Here is a 13,090-nt window from a genome sequence, read left to right on the forward strand (position 1 = left end):
TTAATTGATAGCAAAATGTCCTCACTGCCAGCCTGGGTAGATTCAAGGAGTGAGTCGACCGATATTACTCATGATGGACTCAAGCTGAGGCCTGAATTTCAGAATTGGAACACATGCAGTGAGATCTTGATCGGAGGTTAAGTGCCACTAAGAAGGAACTGAAAGTTATCAAAGCAAAAAATGAGGATTTGGAGGGTATATCCCACCGCAATAACATCAGGATAGTTAGAGTACCCGAATCGTTCACTGGCAATGATATAGAGGGCTTCGCTTTATGGAGAGACTTTTTTACACCTTGTTTGGTTGCAATACATTTTTCAATGTTTTCCTTGTCAAAAACGCAAATCGCACTGTGGCGCCTAAGCACAAACATGAACGAAGCCCATGGCCTATTTTAGGGCTGCTTCTTAATTACCGTGACAGGGACTGTGTGTCATGGCTCAACAGGGATCTACAAAATGAAGGGGCCAAAATATCCTTGTACCTCGTTTTCACCTCAGCAGTGCAGGAGATCATTTCTGGAGGTCAAAAGCATCCTCAGCTCAAAAGCAATCAAATAATCTATGCTGTTTCCGGCCAAGCTTTGTTTGGAATATAAGAGCCAAACTCACTTCTTTCTACTGCCCAACTCTGCTCTTGACTTCATTGAACACCACGTGTCCCCTGGAAGAGCTATGTCTTCAGTGCCAGCTAGTCCGGCCGCCTCCTACACCGGACGATGAGGTGGAACCACTCCTCTCGGTGACCATTATTAATCTTCTGCTCTCGGAACTCAGTGAATGTTGTTTACTTTTCCTATAAACATTTTGCTTTAAACTCTGGTTCACTGTTCTGTTCCAAATGTGCAAAGCAATGTTTACTGGTTCTTTTACATTTCTGTCCCTAGCTGTCGATGCAGTCCCTCCACATGCTGTACATGTTGATGATCATAAGTCCAAGCGGAGCTGTCGAGGAAAACCTTTATTTTTTTTCTAACATGATATCAGTGGCATTTTGTAGAATACTTTTAGCTATGAGGTAATGTCTGGCAGATATTTCAGGGCAATGCCGTGCTTCTGTCCTCGCCCCCCCCCCCCCCTCCCCCCCCCCCCCCAAAAAAGAAAAAAAAGCGGCACTCTGTCATTTCTTTTAGGGTCTAGATTTGACTGGATGCAATTTTGTCTGATCAACATTCGAACGGTGTTCATTGACGACTGGGGTTGGTGTGGGTGAGCGAGATGTTCTACATGTGTGTTTTGCTGTTAGTTTTTGTTCACAGCCACCCTTATGGTTCAAACACACTTCTGCGGCACTATACTGCTCATTGGTCGCTGCATTGCACGTCCTGTACACTAGTCTTAATTGTCACCTTCTTCGCTATCCCTCATGGGTGACCTCTTGACTTGGAATGTTCGGGATATAAATAACCCACGAAAGTCCCGGCAGGTGAATACATACCTGAACAGTCATAAGATAGATGTTGCACTGATCCAGGATACCCATTTTTCTCCTGTGGCACTCATAATGTTCACCTCCTCGTGGGTGCTCATCAGTATTTTTCCTTCTATTCGACCTACTCTTGTGGGTTAGTCACACTTATTAGGAAGATGGTCAATTTAATTCTCACAGAACATATCACAGACGCTTGAGGCAGACTAGGGTGACGGGTGGTTGTTTAGACGGGCAATGTCTCTTCTTGATTAATTTATATGGTCCAAATGTAGATGACACTATCTGGTTAACGCAATCAAATGTAGATGACACTACCTTCTTTGATGATGTTCTACAGTTACTTGTAAAATGAAGGTACTGGCCAGTAAACCTCACATTTTGCACACCTTGTCACAGATAATCGAAAACTTTGAACTCCACATAGCGTGCCAGTTCTACTCTTGCTCATATAGTGCAGGTTTGCGACCTTCTGGACGCATTAAGAGCATTACGACCTACATTAGCTGAACATACATTTTACTCTCCCATGCATTACATGACCTCCCACTTAAACATGTGGCTAGTCTCGAGTGTGCTCATGCACAAGGTTCACACAGCTGACATATTCCTCCCTACTCTCTCCGGCCACTCTGTGACATCTGCTCCTCTACCACCCTTCTGTAGCTGGCAACTACAGGGCAGCGAATAACGTGATGAAGTTTTCAGGGCGGGGATCCAGGATGCTATATTGGATTATTATGAACTAAACGAAAACACTGTCGATGAAGTTTTCTCATTATTGGAAGCCTTTAAGGCTTACATTCGAGTTATATGTATTTCTAATAGCAATGGGGTTCTCAAATCAATCTGTAATTGCCTCTCGCACCTTGAATCTCAGCTTTGGCAGCTTGAGGCTACATATGCTTTTACCAACGATAAGTCTGTGTTAGCACAGCTCCAGGTTACTTTACAGAAATACACAGAGGAGATGGACAGTGAGGTCCTATACCTGGGACGTGGAGCTCATGTGCGGGCCTTCGGGGAAGGCAATAGACCTGGAAATACCCTTGTCTGGATTGCTAAAAGCGATAGATGCTCTGACCAGATCAGTAACATTACTTGTGAGGGAATTGTAGGTCACATCAGACCCTCCCCTAATACGGAGTGAATTCCTGCACTTCTTGGAGCATCTGTAAGCCTGTGTGCCATGCAGAGAACAGGCCGACATCACCGATTATTTGGGTCAGGTAGCACTGATCTAGTTGGATGGTGAAGCCAGGATAATACTGAATTACCCGTTCACACTGAAAGACATTATAAATGCTGTCATGAGTTTTCCAAGAGGCAGAGCCCAAAGAAGGGATGTTCACTAGTTGATTTTTATAAAGTATATCTAGATATTCTTGCCTGAGGCTTCTGGTCAGGTACAGTGCAGCGATTGAGAGAGAGCGTCTCCAATCTTCCAACATAGAGGGATTATTACAGTATTACTTAAACCAAAGATCCCTCCGTGTGCTCTTCGTACAGACTCCCGTCATTACTTAGCACTGACAATAAAAAAAAAAATCTAAAATCCTTGTGCAACGTGTACAAACTTTAATGCAATTTCTAGAGGTCCCTGATCAATCCGGTTTCATCGCACAACACTCTACAGTATTCAGTCTCCACACATTAGTGGCTATGTTACACAAAGTGTGCCCAGAGCTTCCTTAAGTTGTAGTTGCCCTCTACACTGAAAAAGCATTTAACTCACTTGATTGGACATTCATGCCTTAAACACTCCATTGACTGACTCTGGAGAACCACTTTTTATCACTTATCAAACTATCATATACTGGACACAAGGCGAGAGCTCACAAGAATTTATTATACTCCAGTGTATTTGATATTGGAAGAGCCACACACCAGGCCTGCCCCCTTTCCCACCTGATATTTGACCTTGCCATAGAACCTCTAGCTTGTTGTGTCCGGGACCTGTATTCTCAACATGTCTCTGCCTCAGTAACTGATCATTAATAATCTCCTTCTGCTGATGACATGATACTGTACGTTCCATGCCTCAAGACTAATCTCTCCCCATTATCCGGGATATAGTCTGTTACGGGACATACTCAAATCTGTAGATATATTGGACAAAATCCAAGGTGTTTCCACGCACTGGTTTCCCCACCATAGCTACCGTTGAGTATCCTTTACAGTGGAGCCCGCAGAGTTTGCGCTACTTAGGAGTTTGGATCTCTAAAGGTTATGACGAGCTGATCTGCAGTAATTTTGGAACAGCTCTGGACAAAACAAAAATGTCTGTATAGCATTGTATTAAGATCCTACTCTCCCTACTAGCGAAAATCTCCCTGATCAAGATGGTAATCCTGCTAAAGTTTATATATTTATTTACAAACCTCACTCTTTCTCTCTTTCTTTACACATTTATGTCAAGTCCTCCTGCCGTTGGTTTGGCGGGGAGGACAGCCACTGGTACACTGGTAGGTCTTATCAAGGCCACTGCAGTTTTGCGGACTTGTGCTGCCTTATTGTCACTCCTACTACCGAGTGGCACAAGCCCCCTATTTGAAATATGAGGCCATGATCCACACTACATCAGTGCATGTCAATGTGGAGCATGCTATCTCTCGGACATATTCAAATCTGGGACAGGTCTGTGCACCACCACATATAGCTTATCAGGATGTCAATGTTCTCGCTATGACGTGCCAGGCAAGGTGGGACGTGGCATAGGTTTTGAAACTGGAACCTCCATATTCACCTCTACTCTGCCTAGCAGACAGCCCAATGCTTCCTCCCACTAAATTCAGGAAAGGACTCAAGACCTGGCAGTTTGATTGAACAGATCACCACGAAGCAGTTAGCCACTCTGACACCTTGAGACCCTCACAGGTGATTTGCTGCACTTTAGAAATCCTTGATTATTTAATTGATTGAATAATGGGAGACTTATTGAAGAACAGTACTTTCATTTCACGACACATCTGCTGTACTCATCGCGGCATGACGCCAATGGCTCCTTACTATTACGTTAGTCTACCTATGATTGGCGGCCAGGGCAGGGTTCCATCTGTCCCTGAAGCGCCACCTTGAATGTCTCTCCTTAAAACGTATATCAGTCAGGAGATGTGGGACACTCTCTCGCCTACTTGTCCATTGGTTTTGTCTCCAGCTCAAAAGCTGCCAAAAGCAAGTGGGAGCCCTCTCTAGGTTACTCTTCACCTGATCAGACATGGGCATAGTGCTGTGGACAGGTGAAAAATACTCAACGAAATTATACACATAAACTGATAGATTTCAAATATCTACACCGATATAAATATGCACCCCAATGCACAGCTAAATGTAGTGGATTCGGTAATAGTAAGTGTGTGAGATGTATCCTGGTTGTAGCAGATTTCCTACATATGTCTTGGTCATGCCCCACGCTTATTACCTATTGGTTAGGAATCATTTCAATCATTGCCGAGATCCTTGAGATGCTCTCCACCCCCCTCCCAAACCCCTCCCCTCACCAAAACCTCCTCACCCCAGGTAGCCTCATGGGGTGACCGCTCAGCCTTACTCGATACATGCCCGTCGACTTCCTTCCATCCTGTTTGTGCTGCTAGAAGATGTGTGTCCAGGGTCTGGCTGCAAAAGAGAACTTCGGTGTTTACAAAATGGCTGCAAGGCCTTGTATACTCTCAAAACATGGCTGAACGACAGACAGAACTTTCACGCCTCTCCCAGAGACGTTTGAGCCCCATATAGATAGATCTTATCTTGGGCGCACTGCAGTGTGTACACTGCCCTCTTCCCAGCCCCTGGCCTCACCCCTTTGAGCTTTGCTACCGATCTTACATGTTCTGTACCAGCAACATGACTGTCCGCAGGGCTTTAAGTGGGAAACCAAAACTGGGGATGCTCTAAAAGGGGCGTGGCAAATTTCTTAAAGGGGTGTGGCCTATCCGAGTAGGGGAGTGGTCTAACTCAAGATAACTAGCATTGTGTGCTGAAGAAAATCATGAAGTCGCATCCAGCAAAGGATAATAAAATAGCCAAAAAGGTATATTTATTAAGTATAAGCCATAAAATACCAAACACTTTAAAAAACATGTAAAAATTATTCTTAATCTCACTGTGCCCCCCGATCCCCCTAAAAATGCATATGATCTTGTGTAATGTAACTAGTGCTCATGTAGCTCACGTTCGGGTCGAGACAGAGCTATATTATATATATAATATATATCAACTCCCTTCCTAATGCATCTAGAGTTATGTTCTTATATTCAGTGGCTGGGTGGTTTATTGGTGTTTTCCGGCGCTGGCACAAGTCCTTCTGAAGGCTCACAGGTTGTGTGTGCAAGCACTGGCGCTAGAGTGTATGCCAACCTCAGTATGTATTTCATGTGTTATTGTTCATCCTATGTGTGATTTGACATGTGTGGTTCCACGTTATCACATATGTGTTACTGTAAATGTTATTCATTAGGCGATCAGTGAAGAGAAGCAGACACCTGGACGGACTAACACATAGAAGGGAATATAATGTAAATGAAACGACCCATGGATGGATAAACTGACTAATGGGTGGGCGGTCGGTTGATTAGAAATAGACATATGATTGAGAAAAAAGACGGGCAGGTATGTATCTAGAGAATTCAGACAGGTTTTTGAGACATAGAGATGACGGGCAGGGCTGTACTGGTAGTGTGCATGCTTGGGCAGTTAGTGCTGTATCAAGAAGCGTTTTTTTCTGTACTCGGTAACGTGGTCTGTACACAGTGGATGCTCTTCAGCTGTTTACAATCATGTTGACAATTACTACAGCACAGAAACATTCATATACGAGTGACAATTTTGTTGTACTTCTTTCTATACCCTGTACTGTGCCCCACCCTGCACACACCCAACAGCGGATCCTAATTAAACTCGAGCATCTGCTGGATGTGGCAGCCTTGGGCTGTTTGTACTGAGCAGTGGCGTAATATAAAATAATGCCCCCCCCCCCGCAGAATGTGAAGAGGGGGCCCTTCGCCTAACAAGGGGACGGGAAGACCGCCTTCAGGCGGCCCAGGCAGTGGGATAGCAAGTGTTGTGGGCTCTAATGCAGGGAAGGAAATATGGTCCCCATGTATCTGGTTTGGTCCTGAAAAACGGTCATAATTGGGGTGAAGTGAGGCCCATTAATCAATACCCCTGGCCCCGGTGTTCCTGCAGTCACGTCACTTTTGGTAGTTACGCCCTTGGGCCCAGAGCTATTTTCAAATAAATAGTAACGCTAGAGCTTTACAGGAAGCTTCAATCAAAATATACATGGCGTGTTATTAAATAAAAGCGACGTACAACATAACCATCACTATAAAATGTACTAATATGCCATTACTAATATTGTAGCCAATTACACATGCACTGATATTATAGAACACAGGTGCGGGTAATGCTGCAAGAAGGACGTAAAATACTTACATATACCACAATAAAATACAGCAGCAAATTATAATGGTGCAGCGTCCGTTGAGTGCGCACATACATTCTGCTGCATTATTACTGCCGCGCACCTCACACCCTAACCCTGTAAAAGGCGCTTCTTTTTCACAATTGATATTTTCACCGAACGTGACACCACTGCCAACATCTACAGGGTCCTTTCATTTCCCTACCGTGCCCGGGCGTTGCTCGTAGTCTGTATTTAAAAGCAACCGCTCTCCTCATATCCGCTTATACCAGTTGCCTAGGGCCATTAAAATACGTTGCAGGCTGGGAGGGTAAGTCTTGTGTGGCTTCAGAAGGATCCTGGCTGAGGCAGCTCTGATGCGGAGGCAGGGTCCCGACGGTGCTGGTAGGGCTGGGGAGGCTTCACAAAGGTAAGTTTCCTTTTCACTGCTGCTGGATTCTGTTGTAGACCCTCGTCCCTCGCTTGCTTTAAGGCAGAGCAGGGTCGCACTGGTTGCTGGAAAAATCTTGCTGCAGGCCGTAAAGGCAGGGTCGTGCCGGTTCTAACCAGCTGTTGTTGTGCTGATGGCTGGCACGATGACGTAGGTGATGCTGCGTGTTCAAAGAGAAACGGAAATCCCGAGAGAAAGTGTCTCTCTTCAAAGGATTTCCCTTCCTGCCACAAAGACGTCACGCCTTAAGCAGTGCGCGCCCATGCTCACCCAAAACAAAAACCGAGACGTCTGGTCACCCTACCTTTGACCTTTGAGGCCCGAAAATAGAGCCCCCTTTTGAGGCCCCCCCAAAAAACTGGGGGTGCTCAGACCCCCCACTTAAAGCCCTGGCTTTCCGTTAAGTGTTATTGAATTATACGTCTGCCCCTCTGATTGACTGTACTGCAGAATATTCAAGCTGTGAGTCACCGCTTGAATATTCTGCAGTACAGTCAGTCACAGCCTGTGATCACTTTCGTTGGTTGTTACACTGCTAAAACTCAATAAAAATACAAATTAACATTCAAAATAATACCGTTCATACATATAATCCTACTAAGAGCAATACACGTATATTCAGTGACATTTTGCACACCTACTGATTCTACGTGTAGTTTGACTATGGGTTAAATTAAATCTCTATAGAAATTTTAGAAGACCTGTAAAGTGCGTATCATTTTCCTAGCAAATGCCTCTATTTTAGTGTATTGATGCAAATTGACCAGCAGAGGTCAGCAAAACACCAGACTCGCTTTAGCATTCCCTAAGATTCCAGGTCGGAGAAACTCCCACGAGCAGCGGTACACAAGAATATTCTTGTAAATGTTCTATTTTTAGTGTAAGCCCACCAAAGGCCATGATCTTATATTAAAAACAGAGCATTGGACGATACTATTTTCAGCTGATGGGCATTATTTCTCTTCATGCGTTCCCATCCTCAGTTTGGTGCTTACTTTCTCTCTGCCCCGATCTGATGCCCGTGCTCAGCCTCTGTGTGCCACCTTCTGCCATCTCCGCCGGCGCCGTGTAGAGCAGTGGCTGCATGCAAGGTGATTTATAGCAGAGCCGGGGGGGGGGGGGGGGGGTCCATCTGGAGATTCCACCTGCTCCAAGTACTCAACATCTTTGGGAACATAGTGGGGGAAATTAAATGCTGGGGTAATCGGATGTAGAATGACCAATTCCTCCGGTAAATCCTCTTTTCCCACTCGCAAAGTCTTGTTAACACTGAGCTAGGCTCCCGAGCTACATGTAGCGCGGTATATCCGTCGCGACATGTAGCGCGGTATATCCGTCGCGACACAGGGCGGAGTTACCAAAGGAATTTAAGCTGACACTCAGGCGAGGTCCTCAATGAGCGAATGTCGCTGCTTCCACACAGCGCTTAGAAACGCCATAGGACTGGTGCGAAGCGATATATTCACCGCGGAGCATCGACGGACCAGGCACAGCCGTCCGAAGTCCACAACTGTACGGGGCGCCATCCAAAACAGATTAAGGCAAGCCTGCAGTGTAACGTTTATTTACCATTACTAACGTGTATTTAATGAATCGTTGAATCTGCTGTGGACCAGACCCAGGGGAGTCAAAGCCGGTACAAACGTTATGTATTAGCCCAGGATACATAATCAAATACTGATGAGCAATGCAGATGGATCATATGAGGTCAGTCAAAACACAAAGCATGGCCAGAAGATGTGTGCGGAGAAAGTTTAGCAGGTGCCTCCTGTAAAAGTACGAGACAAGTAGCTATCTACATAGAATCCCAGGGAGAGGGGCATGTGGGTGCATAATGCAAGAGGAAGGGGATGTTTGGGGGGACAGTAGGGTGTACACTGGACCTGCTGTCACAATCATTGAAGAGGTCGTAGACTTTAAAAGCTTGGTGCTGGCTGAACCAGACGCACTTGAGTTCTATATTGAAGATATTGTGAGACTAGATCAGGGTTCTCCAAAGTCGGTCCTGGAGGCCTGGATCCATGCCAGATGTTTAAGACCGCTCAATTTATCTAAATGGGGTTATGCTAAACATCTGGCATGGATCCGGCCCCAGGCCTGACTTTGGAGAATCCTGGACTAGATGAAGTGTGGCTGAGAAGGGAGAGAGTTCCACACTTCTAGCTCTGTCCTTTGAGACTGGTTTAGCTGTCTTCCCAGACTACTGTGTTTTTTTAATCCTGCACAATATACGTGTGCAGAGGAGCTGCTGGTCATTCCCATTTGTTTCCACCCATCACTGCATACAGTGTGGGGCAGTAGGTCAGTCCGCTCCAGTTGTTGCCTGTCTTCACTGTGAGCGGCTGCATTATACATGTGTGCACCCACCCACCTATAATGTTCTCATTCGTGTCAAAATCTACTGTTTGTGATATAAACTTTTGTTTCTGAAACAATATGTTTTCCCCCCTTTTCATTTTTGCAAGAGCCTAGCAAAGCATAGCACGCCATCTGCTCTCCCCCTTCCCGCTGCTGTGTGTCTCAGTCACACTGGCCCTCTTCTGGGCCCGAGCCTTTGCTTCAGAGCAGCTTTTGAATTATACAAGGTGCACTCTGTGGAAACGCCGCAGAATCAAAGGCAAACTGATCGGCGGGAGGGAGGTGAGCCTGTCCCCCTTACTTACTTGATGGCTCTTTCAGGGCCCGTCACTGTATCTCTGGCTCTTTGCTCCATTGCAGAGCAGAGAGCACAGCTTTGGGTGAAGAAGACCAGGAAGGCACAGAGGGTATTGAGTCTAGATGAAAGGAGACCAGGAATTTTTAATTAATACTATATATGGCTAGCCCATTACTCCTGTGCCCATGCATAGCATTTGGAAGCATAAGCAGATGAGTTGGGGAGACATACTTAACATAGTAAAATGATCGATGGGGGAAAAATAAATAATCGGGATGAGTTTTACTTCGAGGTCTGAGTGGCATCATAGAGAACTCGTCTATTGGATGGCACTCCAGATCCCTCGGTGAAAAGCATCCCCGTTCTTCACTGTCACCCATCTACAATTCTATATCTTACTAATGCTTTACTATGGATATGGTGCAATAGCGCCTTTATCCAAAGTAAAAATGGAATGCGGTAATATCAAAACGTGGGAATCGGAATATGAAGAGCTGTAGTAAACGTTCCCCAAAATAGATGTATTTGACTCCTAGAGTTTCAGACCTCGGTGCACTCTGCACTTATAAAGTCATTCTTCACTTTTAGTACAAATGTATAACCATTCTGTTGTTAATCATGGTATGGTTTCTTTCTCACCTATGTAAATGTTTGCATGCATCTCAACTATCTGTAACAAAGCATAATCGTGTAAAGTGCTCCACTACCACCCAAGCTCAGTTCCTGCCACCTGAGTACCCCAAATAAAATGTGACGACATGTACGATCTCCAACCATGTGATTAGCTACTCAGGAGTGATGAATTATGCGGCATGACACAGCATGGTTGCCATGATTTGCTGGTGAGATACTTTGTGTGACGTTGCTGCTCCCAGGGAATGGTATCATGGGTGCTTGGGATATTTTGAGCCGGTGCCTGTTATTTTCATATGTCTGCTGGAGATTGTTCACATGCTGGTCTGATGTCAGGATTCTTTGCCTCTGTCACTCTGCTGGGCTCTACTGTCTTGCATGCTACTGGTGCTCTCTGTCTTCTCAGGTTCCTTTGCCAGCACGCTGCCAACCTATCAGCGGTCAGAGGTCATGCTCTTTATTATGAGCAAGGTTCCGCTACCTTCTCTGCAACACGCTATTGAAATGGGGAAAACGGGGTGAGAAACAAACTCTTACTCTTTCATTCACCCTCCCTCCCCCCTCCCCTCCTCAAGAAAAGGAAGCTACGTTGGAGCAGAACACTGGGTGCATCTGAAGATTGACATCAAAAACTGACCATAAAAAATGATCTGGCATAGAAACAGGTGGAGATGTAGTTTGGAGGAGGAATCTAGCATTCAAGCACTGCAGAGTCCAGTTGGCTGATGCCATCTTTGTGTCTCAACATATCTAACCCATGTAATCCACTGGAAAAGATGTGTTGATCCTCAGTGATACTTCACGCGCTACCAGGTACCATGATCTAGTGAATACTCTGGTCGTATAATGCACTAAGCATAATATAACACTCATATAGAGCTATTTCTTTCAGAACCCAGTAGTGTTATCCTGACTATTTCAGCATTGTCAGGAATTGAGAACTGCTGATGACCCTCCAGTGTTCTGCATTAACTGGCTCCCTCTTCTCCTTCCCAACACTGTTACATCTTGAAACTGTTTAGTCAGTATGTGTGAAGATTTTGTAAATACAATAGAAAGAAAAACTGTGAAATATTAACCTTTTTTAATACGGAGATACTTTTGGAGACTACATGCAAAAGAAACCAAAACGTTGCTTCCTTTTTACCTGTAAGGTCTGGTTGATCAGATTCTGCACACCCCCAACCTCTGTATAGGGTAATCTAGAAATTAAGAATATTTAAAACTGACTGCTGTAAAGAACAATGAGCAAGGGTTTAGGTTCATGTAGTAATAATTTTACATTACTCCAGTACTGGAACTTTCATAGAGTCACATTCTTGAATCATTCCCCTCGTCCTGATGGAAGTCCTCGGTACTTTAAAATAGTAGTAGTAGTACACTGATAGATATAGACTAGAAAATGCCTAGGCCTCTTAATTTATTAACCTATCAAAGTCATTATTAAAAACGAGACCAAAGATTTGCCTTAACCAATCATCATGAATCACCCGATAGAACACTGCTGAGAGAAGCTCAGTACCTTAGATTTTCTACTGCACTTTGTGCTAGGGAGTCTCCTCTGAGCTCTTCTCAACTTTTCACATCTAAAGAAGATTTCCGGACTTCATCCTTCAGGGAAGTGACTCTATTTGTATTATATTTCCAAACAGATATATATTCTACTATTTACTTCTTTGTTTGGCCACCAAATCTGACTGATTTTTGTCAAACAATGCAAAAAAAGCTCTAGTTAGAGAGTGTGCCACCTATGTAAAGAAGAGGCTATCTGTGGAAGACCCTCACATAGAGTGCATCTATTGTTTATATCCATTCCGTAAGGCGTCAGACTGCAAAATGTGAGCATTTTTTCAAACAAGAATCTCAAAGACCATGAAGGACAGCTTCTCATTTGGCTCTAGAAGATGAAAACCAGGTCTGATCCTGTGTCCAACTCGGAGAGTGAGCAGTCTACCTCCTCAAAAATGTCCCTGAAAAGAGAAAGGGATTCCTCGCACTCTAAGGAGACCAATGCTAAATGTGCTAAGGAAGTTCTCTCAGTACGTTTCCACAGAGAGCGAAAAAAGGTCTCACAGGAGAGAACAGCCTTGAAAGACTGTATCCGAGCCCAGAACTCCACCTCCAGGGCTTAAATTGGTATTCAAAAAAGCATTTTTCAGAGCCATCCTCGAGCTCTCTGCTATGTAGGAAGGTTTTATCAGCTCCCTTGACAACAAGGGAATGCACATAAGGGACGTCGACATATTTCTCCGTGGTTCTCTCATCATGAACGACATCTCTATCGTCGTCCACTCAGGCCCCAATTTCGTCGACCATCCCTCTGATATCATTGACAAAGATTAAGTTGTTATCTTTGAAATTGAGACCGCCAATGGAGAAGTTACAGTTGACAAATCCGGCAGCGGAGAAATAAGAGTCGATGAAGACGCCACCATCAACGAAAGCGTTGTCAAACAAGTCACCATCGTCGACAAAGACACCGTCTATGATGACATAGACTTTGAAGATACAAACATCG

General features: G+C 44.7%; 1 protein-coding gene across 5 annotated transcripts in view; it reads left to right on the forward strand.

The window, feature by feature from the left end:
• Positions 1-13,090, forward strand: part of EFR3B (EFR3 homolog B) — a 1,026,989-nt gene that overhangs the window by 761,284 nt on the left and 252,615 nt on the right. For all 5 annotated transcript variants that reach the window (XR_014963209.1, XM_085613091.1, XM_085613090.1 and 2 more), the window contains one exon: positions 10,979-11,090. Coding sequence is in view for 4 of the 5 variants with exons in the window: in XM_085613091.1 (XP_085469217.1) it covers positions 10,979-11,090 (112 nt within the window). In the remaining variant the exon portion in view is untranslated. The remainder of the gene's footprint in view (positions 1-10,978; positions 11,091-13,090) is intronic.

This window comes from Triturus cristatus, chromosome 6 (assembly GCF_964204655.1).
Source record: "Triturus cristatus chromosome 6, aTriCri1.1, whole genome shotgun sequence".
Lineage (NCBI taxonomy): Eukaryota > Metazoa > Chordata > Amphibia > Caudata > Salamandridae > Triturus > Triturus cristatus.